Source organism: Sceloporus occidentalis, unplaced genomic scaffold (assembly GCF_023333645.1).
Source record: "Sceloporus occidentalis isolate IW3139 unplaced genomic scaffold, rSceOcc1.0.p SCAF_21, whole genome shotgun sequence".
Taxonomy (NCBI): Eukaryota; Metazoa; Chordata; class Lepidosauria; order Squamata; family Phrynosomatidae; genus Sceloporus; species Sceloporus occidentalis.
The window spans coordinates 1,923,733-1,936,273 of NW_028317001.1; the positions used below are offsets into that span (position 1 = coordinate 1,923,733).

The window sequence follows — 12,541 nt, forward strand, 5'->3', positions numbered from 1 at the left end:
AGGGCCAGAGTTTGCACTTTGAAAGCAGTTTGCGGCAATTGAAGTGAGATGAAAGCAAAGAGTGTGAGAGAGAGGAGGAAAGAGAAACCGGGACGTTTTAAAAGCAGCTGAGAAAGTGGGAAGGCAGAGAGTTAATATGCCTTCAAGCCATTTCTCACTTATGGCACCCCTTAAGATTCCCCACTGAGTTAATAACTGGGTGCAAACCACTTCTGCACTTTTAACGCAGTTTGGGCAACTGAAGCCAGCTGAAAATGATGGGGGAAAGTGGGGGCAGGAGAGAGAAACCAGGGCATTTTAACAACAGCTGAGAAAGTGGGGGGCAGAGGATTAATGGGCCAAATATGTGCCTGGAAACAATGGGGGTGCCCATGAAATGGCCATCTTCCAGCGCCGATTACAAGCGAAAACAACAGCAGCCACAAAGCCAGCCTGGCCTAATGCACTGGCTTCACTTCCTAATTGTTCTTATTCTGTTTCAGTCCATTCCCTGGATCTTCTCCAAGGCTGGTGAGGCTGCTGGCTTGGAAACTGAAGGTGGAGAAGCCATGGTCCAGTTGGTTCTACGGCCGTTGTGTCCGAAGACAGAACCTGGTTCGACCCCGGGCACCTCGAGCGCCCAAGATCTCTGGCGGTGGGCGATGGGAAAGGCAATCCCTGGGCAAGGTAGGTGGGGTCTCAAATATCCCATTATTCCTCCTCGTTATTTATTTACTACCTGCTTATGAGTTGCCCGTCAAAAGTGAATTATTCAAAGCGAGTGGCGGAAAAAAAGAAATATACCCAAAATAAGAGACACAAAAGGCCCCCAGAAACAATCAAGTTGCCGAATGAAACAAGAATAAAGGCGGCGCGTGCAGCCGTCATTCAAACCCAGCGCCAGAGGAAACCACTGTTGAATAAGTCTATAATTGCCACGGGGGAAGCAGGATCAAGGTAAAGCAGAAGGACCTCCGCTGGGAATTGGGCGATGTGAAGGGCCACAAGTCAGGGTCTCTAAATGGGGAGAAGACCACCAGGATTTTGGGAGGAGAAAGGATGGAGACCCCCAAATCCTCAGGGGCAGACCCATTCATCAGATTGGAAAGAGGAAAACTGGGGTGCAGAGCAAGAGGGGGCCGTCTGAGTTGCCCCAGTTTTTGAATGGCAGCAAACCATCCAGGACTCCTCTTGAAAACAAGGAATGAGGGCAAAAAATGCCTGGTTTACAAGTTCAGTTGTGACCCAAGAAGCCTCCTGGAAACATGGTTCAGCTTCAAAACCTGGCATGCCATCTTGGCACACCTAGTTTCCCAAGAAAATGAGAATTTTTTACTATGCTGCCCAAATGGAGTGGCATTGCCAGCAGAAACTGGGAGAGGTGGGGGGTGTGGGGGTGTTGTGCAAAGCCATATGGGTCCAGGGAGAGGGTCAAGGTGGCCCCATCCCAGAGGATGCTAGAAGGGATCCCCAAGGGCCATATAGTCCAACCCTCTTCCAGCTAGAACTTTCCTTTTGCCATAACCCAATGGGTTATGGTACAGGCTTTGGAGGGAGAAGGTGCCGGGCCCAGGAGCATTGTCAGAGAGTACTGGGGGGTACTGGTGACAATGCGGACCCACGTTTGGGTCAGTCTTCCCTGTCCCAAGAGCTGCAGGAAGGAGATCCTGAGCATCAGCAAAGAGGAGAGCGGAGCCAAGAAGGAGCCAAGGACAGAGGAAGGTCACCTGCGTCGTTCTTGGGATAAGAAGAGCCATATAATAAGGACAATAAGGAGGCTAAAATGCACAGAGGAGCCGGCATGGCATAATGGTTGGCGCACTGGACTATCACTCTGGAGTCCAGAGTTCAAATCCCTGCTTGACCACAGAAACCCCATTTAATGGCCATACATTCTCAGCCGTAGAATAGGGGTGAAATGGGTCACCTCAGGGTTGCCAGAAATCGGAAACGGCTTGAAGGCACACGATAACAATAGCAAAGGACATGGAGTACCCCCGTAAAGTTATTTCCAAAGAGAGAAATGAAGCAGCCAGGAAAAAGCAGATAAAACCAGATCTTGGGTGAATTTGCTGGAAGTGGAAGTGGGAAGCAGCGCTGGATGTGCCTGGACCCTGGCCTTCTTCCAGTCTGAGAAGTCATAATCTTAACTATCCGTTGAGCAATTGGTAACTGATTCTTCTCCAGCGCCTCTGTGTTGAGAGCAGGCCTTGATCCTGAGCATGCTGGGACTGCAAAGAATCTCTTTCCAGCTCCAGCAGTGTCATGCTTTCAAACGATAGCTCCCCTGAACATGTGCAGAGAGCCTTTGGCTCAGCACCAAGCCACCCTGATGGAGAGGAAAGCAAGACCAAGGCTCCAGAATGTCAGTGGGCTTCCTCTTTTGGCAATGGGCATGGACTTATTCCACACCATCAAGGGTGAGTCTTTTTACCAACCCTCTGGCCACAGAGGCAGGCAGGGGGGCGTTCTCCATGGGCAGCTGGTGGGTCAGGAATGGGGCCCGGAGCCCTCTCGCTGCCCCCACACGGCCCCCGCTCTCCCGCCAGCTTGGCTCCTGGCTCCCTTCCTTGCATTAGCCCAGGAACTGAGTGAAAATAACTTAATTTAGTTTTCCGCTGCTGCTGTTCATGGGGCTGCTGCCCAGCCCCTCCTGAACCTTTTAGTGGAGCTGCAGGAAGGAGAGAAGGCAGCGGAGGAAAAGGAGGAAGAGAGCGAGGAGGATGGGGGAAGAAGAGGCGGCAAGGAAGCCCCCAGACCCACCGACTGACTGGCTGGGCCTCGGCCTCCCGAAATGCCCACCTTTTGCCCGCTTCCACTCTGACCTTGAAGCAACCTTCCTGAGCCATAAGGGCTAGCAGTGCCAGGCAGACGGTGGCACAGACTGTGGATCAAGACCCCCCCCCCCCAAAAAAAAAAAAACATTGCCTTCCCTGCTTCTGCATCCGGGGAGGCTGGGGGCTTGACTGCCACCCGCCACAAACTAAGCCATCCCTTTCCTCCTCGCTTCCAGGATGCTCCAGCTGGGAAAAGTCCCCCCTCTTTGCACGAGGGAGTTAATCTGGATTAACTAACCATGTGAACAGGATTACACATCTTGCAGACATCTCTTTAACTCAGAACTCGCTTGTGATTTGCGAACCCCTTAATCTGGATTAGAGGCCGGGGCTAACTAGCCCTCCTCCTCCTCCGGGGCCCGATTCAAGGACTGGCAAAACCCCTCCAAGGCCCCAGGAGGAGGGACAGGCCTCTGTCCCAAAATGAGGGGCATTTATGATCCCACAAGGCAAAATGGGGGGGCCCTTAAGGAACCTTGCCAAGCTCAGAAATGGGGCACAGCTTGTGGCACCCCCCAGCCTAAGCATCCCCTCTAAAAGACTCTCAAAATCCATGGCAGCCAATGTCAGCTAAGCCTTTTCTGGCCATTTGGGAGCATCAACCGGCAGTGCAGGTCTTTTGCCAAGCTAATGTCTCCTAATTGCCTATTTTTGCAATCTAGAAATCCAGTTTGCCAGCCCAGTGCCCAAGGTTTAATGCTCATGACAAACTGACCTGCGATCCTTTCACGTCCCAAGAAAAACATCCTTAAGAATGAGAGGTTGAGCATCAGCCCCAGAGCCTCAACGGAGACGTTCCTGTTGTTCCCAAACAAGGACTCCCCCCACATTTACCTTGCATTATAAGGGAGCCCCCAGGCAAAGGAAGCCCTCTCTTTCCCATACCACCCAAAATAACACCGCAAAAGAAACGCAGGAGGGATGTGGATGGTGCATTCCTGCATGGCAGAATGGGGATGGATTGGATGGCCTTTGGGGGACTCTTCCAACTCTATGAAATCAATCCAAACATCACTCTAGTCCTCCAAAGGGGGGAAAATGTGGAGTTTTAAATATCAAAGAGGGCTTTTTCTAATGCAGGCAAAGGATTAAGGCACTGACCCAAAGGTCCACACAAGTGGCAGTGGAGAGAGGCGCCCCTGCAAAAGGCCTTGTGCCCCTCACTTTCTGCCAACCCAAAAGTGCCTCCCTTGGGATGAATTGGGGAGGGGGAGGCGAGGAGCGAAGGAGAAGAAGAGGAGGAGGAGGAGGAGGAGGAGGAGGAAGAAGAGGAACAGAACGTCCTCTTCCCGGCGGAGGTCCCTCTTCCCATTTCTTTCCCTCTTGCACATACATCTCAGGCTCCTGCCAATAATCTCTCCTCCTGTCTGCCCACGGCTATTTATCAGCTTTTAAAGCACTTAGCTTTCCAGCGCACTCTGAGCTGAAGGGGGTTTGCAGCCCCCGGGGCGGGAGAGCAGCCCATTTTACAGACGGGATCAACTGAGGCGGGCAGAGCAGAAAAGGAGGGGGCAAAGGCCTGCAGAGCAAAGGCCAGGTGCCCAGCACAACATGGACAGCAAGCGCACTGTTGGCAGGACGCGGGTGCAAGTGATGCCCCCGAGAAACTGATCCCCAGAGATCCAACGTTGGTCAGGCTCCGCGGACATCCGGACTGGTGACCAGCCCCCATTGAATGCCACCCCAAACAGCCGTGGCACCATTTGCCCTGCTTTATCAATGAACTGGGTGGAGGCAGATAAAATGAAACCATTCCTTTTAGTCTCAGCCCCGGGGGATGAATCCCGCTGGGTTCCTGCAAACGCTCCCTCTTCCCAACGCTCTGATTTAGATGCCCTTCTCTTGGTCGTTTTAAATTCCCAGCTTCCCAATCCCTGGAATTTGCAAGGAGCGCGTTGCTTTGACGTCTTAATGAAACGCAGCATTGTTTAGCGTTTCCATACCCAACCCTTCCCCAAACCAGAACCCAGTCCTGGCATGGATGCAGAAAGGTGGGCCGCGGCACAGACTTTATAGGAAAGAAGTGGCACAAGCAAGGGCACCAAGGGAATCGGTGGCAGAGGCCAGAGTGGGGCCTTTCCCTCGGTTGCGTTTGCCCAAACCCTCGCCATCTGGGCCCCCTTGATGCCAGCGCTGCCTCCCTCTTGCAAACATCTGGGAAAGCCTTCCTTCCTTAGCAGGAGCTCTTGCCTCCTCTGTCCCTTGGCTCCTCTGCCTTTCCTTCTTCCCCATCTTGACCTCCTGCTTGACCCTCTTCCCCAGAATTGGAAGTCAGGCTTAGAAACCAACATGACAAGTCTAGAGCACTGAAACAACCTCCAAAAAAGCCTCTCTAGAAGATGGCATGCAAGCTTTGGAGACCGCCAGAGCTCCTCATGAGGGATGAGGCCACAGAGAAGCTGGAGCTTGTCCAGACTTTTGCTCGGCCTGAGAAACAACAATGTACCCTCAGACTACAGTCCCATATTGAGGGCTTTCCCCTTCAGGACGCAAAGAAGGGTCTTTCCCTGCCCTCCATGTTCCTCAAAAGGACTCAGTCGCTGAGAGATTTATGCCAGGCATGGGCCTCCAGCCAAGGCTGGACTGCAAGTCCCATCAGGCCTCTTCGCCAGGATGGTCCCACGGTGAAGGGCGATGGGACTTGTGGCACAAGAGGGCTTTTAAGGTCAGCCCCGGAACTGGATTTGGAAGGGACCCCCAAGGGCCATCCAGTCCTTCTGCCATGCAGGAATACAGAGAACCCTAGATTTGGAAGGGACCCCCAAGGGCCATCCAGCCCAATGCCCTTCTGCCATGCAGGAATACAGAGAATCAGAACCCTAGAGTTCAAAGGGACCCCCAAGGGCCATCCAGCCCAATGCCCTTCTGCCATGCAGGAATACAGAGAATCAGAACCCTAGAGTTCAAAGGGACCCCCAAGGGCCATCCAGCCCAATGCCCTTCTGCCATGCAGGAATACAGAGAATCAGAACCCTAGAGTTCAAAGGGACCCCCAAGGGCCATCCAGCCCAATGCCCTTCTGCCATGCAGGAATACAGAGAATCAGAACCCTAGAGTTCAAAGGGACCCCCAAGGGCCATCCAGCCCAATGCCCTTCTGCCATGCAGGAATACAGAGAATCAGAACCCTAGAGTTCAAAGGGACCCCCCAAGGGCCATCCAGCCCAATGCCCTTCTGCCATGCAGGAATACAGAGAATCAGAACCCTAGAGTTCAAAGGGACCCCCAAGGGCCATCCAGCCCAATGCCCTTCTGCCATGCAGGAATACAGAGAATCAGAACCCTAGAGTTCAAAGGGACCCCCAAGGGCCATCCAGCCCAATGCCCTTCTGCCATGCAGGAATACAGAGAATCAGAACCCTAGAGTTCAAAGGGACCCCCAAGGGCCATCCAGCCCAATGCCCTTCTGCCATGCAGGAATACAGAGAACCCTAGATTTGGAAGGGACCCCCAAGGGCCATCCAGCCCAATGCCCTTCTGCCATGCAGGAATACAGAGAATCAGAACCCTAGAGTTCAAAGGGACCCCCAAGGGCCATCCAGCCCAATGCCCTTCTGCCATGCAGGAATACAGAGAATCAGAACCCTAGAGTTCAAAGGGACCCCCAAGGGCCATCCAGCCCAATGCCCTTCTGCCATGCAGGAATACAGAGAATCAGAACCCTAGAGTTCAAAGGGACCCCCAAGGGCCATCCAGCCCAATGCCCTTCTGCCATGCAGGAATACAGAGAATCAGAACCCTAGAGTTCAAAGGGACCCCCAAGGGCCATCCAGCCCAATGCCCTTCTGCCATGCAGGAATACAGAGAATCAGAACCCTAGAGTTCAAAGGGACCCCCAAGGGCCATCCAGCCCAATGCCCTTCTGCCATGCAGGAATACAGAGAATCAGAACCCTAGAGTTCAAAGGGACCCCCAAGGGCCATCCAGCCCAATGCCCTTCTGCCATGCAGGAATACAGAGAATCAGAACCCTAGAGTTCAAAGGGACCCCCAAGGGCCATCCAGCCCAATGCCCTTCTGCCATGCAGGAATACAGAGAATCAGAACCCTAGAGTTCAAAGGGACCCCCAAGGGCCATCCAGTCCAGCCCTGTCCTGTCCTGCAGGAATGCAGCGAAGCCTAGAGCTGGAAGGGACCCCCCCCAGAAGCCATCTCCCCCGGCCTCCTTTGGCCGTTCAGGAAGCCCCCTCCCAGCGGCCCAGTTCCATCCATCCTCTGCCTAGGAAAACCCACCGATGAACTCTTCAATGTGGCCTCTGCATGGATTGACTGATGATTATTACTGGAATCCTGCTTTCCCCAAAAAAACAATTGAGACTCAAAGCGGCTGGCAGCCAAAGGCAATGGAAACGGAACGAGACCCTTGCGATCGTCAAAGAGAGCCTTCGCTTCAAAGCCGAAGGAGGCCGTTGGGAAAGGCGCTCTCCTTGGTGCTGAAGGCGTCGGCGAGGAGGAGGGCCCGGCCCTGGCATGGATTCAGTGCCCCCTGGCATGACTGGCATGGCAAGCGGGGCCCCTTCGCCAGCCCCTGGACCCCCAACTCCCTCACAGCAGCCTCCTGGTTCTTGGGGGGGCAGCAGGGGCTGCCCCACTTAAGGGGACCCTCCCCAAAACCCAGCCAGGCTCCCTTTGCCTCGAGGGGCCAAGAGGACTGTCCTCCATGGCAGAGCCCCGGCCTGGCAGGACTCAGGGAGGGGCCCAGGGAGGGCTCTCTCTGGCAGCGGGCGAAGGGGCTGCCCCATGGAGCCTCCCTCTTCGGGGAGCTCTAAGCAAAGGCTGGAGGAGGGCATCTCTGGCCAGCGTTTCGGTGGGGTCTCCCTCTGGGGCAGAAGAAGCTTGGGCCTGGGGCAGAGGGCCCTCGGGGGCTCTCTCCTCTCCTAGCAAGGAGAGAGAGGGAAGGCGCTCTGCACATGCCCCGGAGACTGCCCTCCCGGGAGGGGACTAGCGGAGCCCTCCTTTGCACCCAGAGCCAGGTCAGTTGCGGGAGGCTTGGGGGTTGAGGGAGCCCTCACGCCGAGCCAAAGGGGCAGCCCCCCTCGCTTTCCCGCGGAGCCAGAGCCCTCCCCCGGGACCCCCAGCCTGCCCCGCAGAGGCTCCGGAGGGAGGCAGAGAGGAGCCCGGGCTGCGGAGCCGCCCTTCCCCTCTCCCTCCTCCGCCTCCGGGGCTCCGCCAGGAAACTTTCTCCGCCGCTCGCTCGCTGCCCTTCTTCTCCCTTTCCCTGCCGCCGCCGCCGCCGCTGGCGGAGGAGGAGGACTCACCTTGGCGGGGCATCCTGGAGCCCCACTGCCTGCCTGCCTTCCTTCCTTCCTTCCTTGCTCAGGGCTGGGTCCGCAGCGCCAGCCTCGCTCTCCGGGTGTCTCCGGGTGTCTGTGTCTCTGGATCCCTGTCTCTGGGGCTTTTAGGGGGGGCGACGCCCCCTCAGCGCCCCCGGCTCCGGCCCAGAGCCCCCTCCAGGAAAGAAGGCAGGCAGGCAGACGCCCTCCTTCCCTCCCTCCGCTGCTCTCCTCCGCGGCTGCTGCTCCTTCCCTTCTTCTCGGGGCTGGGCTGGGGCTGGGCGGCTCCCAGGATCCTCCTCCGAGAGAGAGGGGGGGGGCAAGGAGGGGCTCAAGCCCCGCCCCACAAGGCCACGCCCCCACCCCTCCCTGCCCTCCTCCCCCTCTCTTCTTTCTTTCTTTCTTTCTTTCTTTCTTTCTTCCCTTTCCTCTTCCCTTCCTTCTTTTTTCTCTCTCTTCTTTCCTTCCCTCCCTCCCTTCTTTCTTTCTTCCCTTTCCCTTTCTTCCTCTCTCTCTTCCTTTCTTTCCTTCTCTCTTTCTTCCTTTCTTTGCTCCTTCCTTCCACTTTCCTTTCCCTTCCTTTCCTGGAGGGGGGTCCCCCTGTGAGTGTGGGTTTTTTTTTTGGGGGGAGGCTCCCCTGACAGACAGAAAGACAGACAGCGGAGATGGTGGTCTCCATGGCAACAGGGTGGGCCAGCCCCTCTCCCTCCCGCTCCCTCCATTGCCATGGCAACCACTCCTCCCCGCCACGTGGGGGGCGCCCTTTGACCCCTAGTAAGGGAGAGGGGTCGCTGGAGGGGAATTCTGGGAATTACAGTCCCTCTCCCCTGCTGCCCTGGAAGTCCCAGCCTCCAGCATTTGGGGAAAGCAAGGGTCCAGGGGGAGATCCTGGGGGGCCAGCCTCAGTGGGCCTTCAGGGCGACTTATGGGGAGCCCTCTTCCTCTCTTTGGGTTCCCTAGAGCCTTGCGGTGGCCACTGGGCCTCCATTTTGCATCCCCCATCATTGGGATGTCCCTTTTCAGATTGCAAACCTTCAAGGAGGACCAACCTTGGTTTTCATAGATCTACTCTGTTTGTTGGGGTAGGATGGGGAGCCTTTGCGGCTCAGGACAAAGCAGCCATGAATCGGTGACCGCCGATGCGCAGAGCCTGAATGTCCAGAGGCAGTCTACCTCTGAATCTCAGCCTCTGCCTCCATGGACTGACTTTTGCAATGGCGTCTTAATGCTTTCTGAAACGAAAAGGAGGCGAGAGGGAGGAGGTTGTCCTTCTCTTGCTCTCCTGGCCTGGTCTTTTTGCTATTGCTTTGCTTAGCAAGACGGCTGGAGAGCAACAACGGGGATGATGGATTGGAGTGGATGGTGTTTACCCTTGGATTTCGGGCGCTGAGCCTTTGGAGGGTTGCGATGGCAGGCGGGTTGTGGACTCAGTGTGAAGGTGTGTGTGCAAGACAGAGAGAGACTCTTTTTGGATACTAAACTGATCAAGGGAAGGCCTGAGCTTGGAAAGTTTCCTTGGAGGAAATACAGCCGGCCCCAGAATCCCTGCACTCTGGGTGCTTCTGGGACCTGTAGTTTCTTGGGACAAGGAGAGCCAACATACAGCTAACCCCCCTTGACCCACTGGGCCTGCTCTGACCACAATAGGATCTGGGCCCTGGACGCCACTGCAGGGCCGGCGTTTGGGGAGGAGCAGTCCTCTTTGGCTCCGGTTGCCTCTCTTGGGTACATGACGAAGCAGGCCTTCTGTTCTGCTTTGAGGTTTGGGCCAAGCAGATTGCAGAGAGCTGAGCACACACTGTTTTGTTTGGGGGTGCGCGCACGTGTGTGTACTTGCGCAGTGCTTCTCTCCTCCCTCCCCACAACTGCCACCAAGGAAGGTCCTTTGGGTCCCAGGTGCCACTGGTTCTCCTTACAGATCCCAAACACAACTGCCTTATGCCCCTTCCAGGGTAAGTTTGCAAACCTTGGTTTTGCAAGCAGGCCAGCTCCTTTGGCACTCAAGGGGCCAGGATCCATGCCACTCGCTTGGCTTCAGATCCCTAGGAAGGAGCCCCTTGTTGGGTGTCACCCTTGCCTGGCATGAAGAGAGCCCATTCCAACCTCCAGCACCACCACACACGCATTCACACCTGGGCATGCATGGCAGAAAGTAAGAGGAAGGATGCTTCTCTACCTCTGGCCTCATCTATTCAGTACAAAGCAGCTCCCTATGTTTTGTTGTTGTTGTTGTTGTTGTTGTTGTTGTGTGCCTTCAGAAGGGTGTGCTTCTGTCCAGGAGGAATCCCAACATGTCCTCCATTTTGACCATGCCTTAGAAGCACAAATTTATATTTCCCATGAGTATTTTTACCGTTTGTGTCTGACATTTTTCTTGAATGTCCTCCATTTTACAGTGCCTTGTCCTTTGTGGTGGTGAGGATGGCATCTGGTCACCTGGCTTTCAGGTCCGTCTCGGCAAGACTGACCGGGGGGGGGGGCTTTGCCCATGCCTTCCTCTAAGGCTGAGGGCGTGTAACAGCTTCCAATCCATCCCCAACTGCACTGGAAATTCTTGCAAAGGAAAAATGAAGCAGGCAAGCATGGGGGGGGGTGTGCGGGAGGGCATTTGGGGGACGATTGCAATTTCTGTGTCCAGATTTGGGGAGGCAAGTAACAGGTGGAAGGGGAGCGCCAAAGCCTGAGCCACCCAACTTCATTTTCCCATATGCTCATGGCCTAAAATAGATGGAGCTGCTCATGGATGTGTGTCCAGCATGGCTTGGCTTTTGGGCCATCGCCACCTTAGAAGGTACATCTTGGCCAAAAAGGTGTGTGTGTGTGCATGTGTGCGTGTGTGCTGGGGGGCACTGGCATCTTTTTTTACCCCCAAAGGGCCCATGATCACTAATCCTCTTGAGCCCAATCCATCATCCCCTCCTTATGTGTGCTGGAGACAGGAAGCAGAGCAATCCTAGCCAAGCTGGGCCTTTACTCTTTTGCAATTCCCAGGGATGATGAAAGGGGAGATGGAGGGCCCCTGGCCCTTTTGAACTTGTGGGGGGTGATAACTGAAGCCCCCCACCCCACACACGCACACACACACCCCGCCAGCCATCTGACCGGCACAAAGGAGGCGTGGATTACTCAGGCGCCCGGTGAGTAAGGAGAAGGAGAAACAGAAGCGTGGAAAAGAGGGAGCATCTGTCGCTCAGCCCGTCTGGGGGAGGGAAAGGGGCTAATTGAATTAGCCAGGGATAAAATGTCAGGGAGCAGGAATGGCAAGGAGGGGCACCAAGGCTGGGGGCACTGGGCAAAGGAAGGGGAAACGAAAGACCCCTGGGGAGATGAAGTCTCCGATTGTAGGGAGCTATAGCCCCAAAGGAGGTGGATTGCCCAAGCTCTACTCCAAAGGTGGTCTTCCCAGGGGCTGGATCCCTGTGGCAAACTGGGCCCAGATAAGGAAGAAACTGGACAGGCAGTTGAACCGTACTGCCTTTCCATCTGGACTGGACCCAGGGGTTGCAAGGTGAGGGCCACCAGAACTCAGAGTTCTTCAAGACACGTAACAGCAGCAGCTTCAGCACCTGGCAGAGCTCTCTTAAAAGTTGGGGAAACCTGGATTCATGGATGAAGGACCCACCAGCCGCCACTTGCCGGCAGTGAGAAGGGAGAAGGGCCAGTACAGAATATGGGAACCCAGGGCAGTGGAGTGGCAAAGGGAGAGGTGGGCAGGGCAGCCGCTGGCAACCATGGCAAAGGCTCCCTGGAGAGCTGGTGGCTCAGAGCAGGAAAGGAGGGATCCTGGGCTAACCGTCCCAGCCTTCCCATGGTGTCTTGCATACATCTCCCTTCTCCATCTTTGCAGAGAGAAGGCGTCTGACTTGTGCTCCAGGTAGGCCTCTACGCCTGCCTCCTCCCTTCCCTCCTCCTGCAGGGAATGGGACACGCTGGATTTGCCATGGCTTCTTGGCAATTCGATTCCCACTAAGCACCAGAGAGAGGAGTCAGGGGGAGAGAGGGCAGGCGGAGAGCCCCATGCGCTGGATCAGGCCAGTGCAGAGGGCTATTTTTAGGTCTGTAGCACCAGCAGCAGCAGCAACAACAGCCAAGGAGGCTTTGGGAGCAGCTGTTTGCAAGGGAAGGACAAGAGGCTGCACCCCCCGCCAGGCCAGGCCTGGTCTCTCCCTTTGGATCTCCTTGCCCAGCCCTCTTAGTGCAGAGGACAAGGAATCCAATGGGGTGCCCCTGGGCTGTGCCATTCCCTGGGCCCCCAAAGTGCCTGCCTTCCGCCTGATCCTTGCAGGAACCAGGCAAGAATGCAAGGAGATGGGGAGGCAGGGGGATATAGAAGGCTGCCCCCAAAGCAGGCCCAGATTGTGGGGCTTGGGAGGCAGGGAACCTCAGCAGCTTTGCCCCATAATGGTGCTTCCCAAATGCATAAAGCAAAGCAAGAATGCAATGGGCTGGTTGCT

General features: G+C 55.7%; 1 protein-coding gene across 1 annotated transcript in view; it reads right to left on the reverse strand.

Annotated features, from left to right (window-relative positions):
• LOC149301361 (reticulon-4 receptor-like 1) overlaps positions 1 to 8,356 on the reverse strand; it is a 37,261-nt gene extending 28,905 nt beyond the window's left edge. The window contains exon 1 of the mRNA XM_089484179.1: positions 8,073 to 8,356. Coding sequence (XP_089340305.1) covers positions 8,073 to 8,085 — 13 coding nt within the window. The 5' untranslated portion in view covers positions 8,086 to 8,356. The remainder of the gene's footprint in view (positions 1 to 8,072) is intronic.
• Positions 8,357 to 12,541: the final 4,185 nt, after the last annotated feature.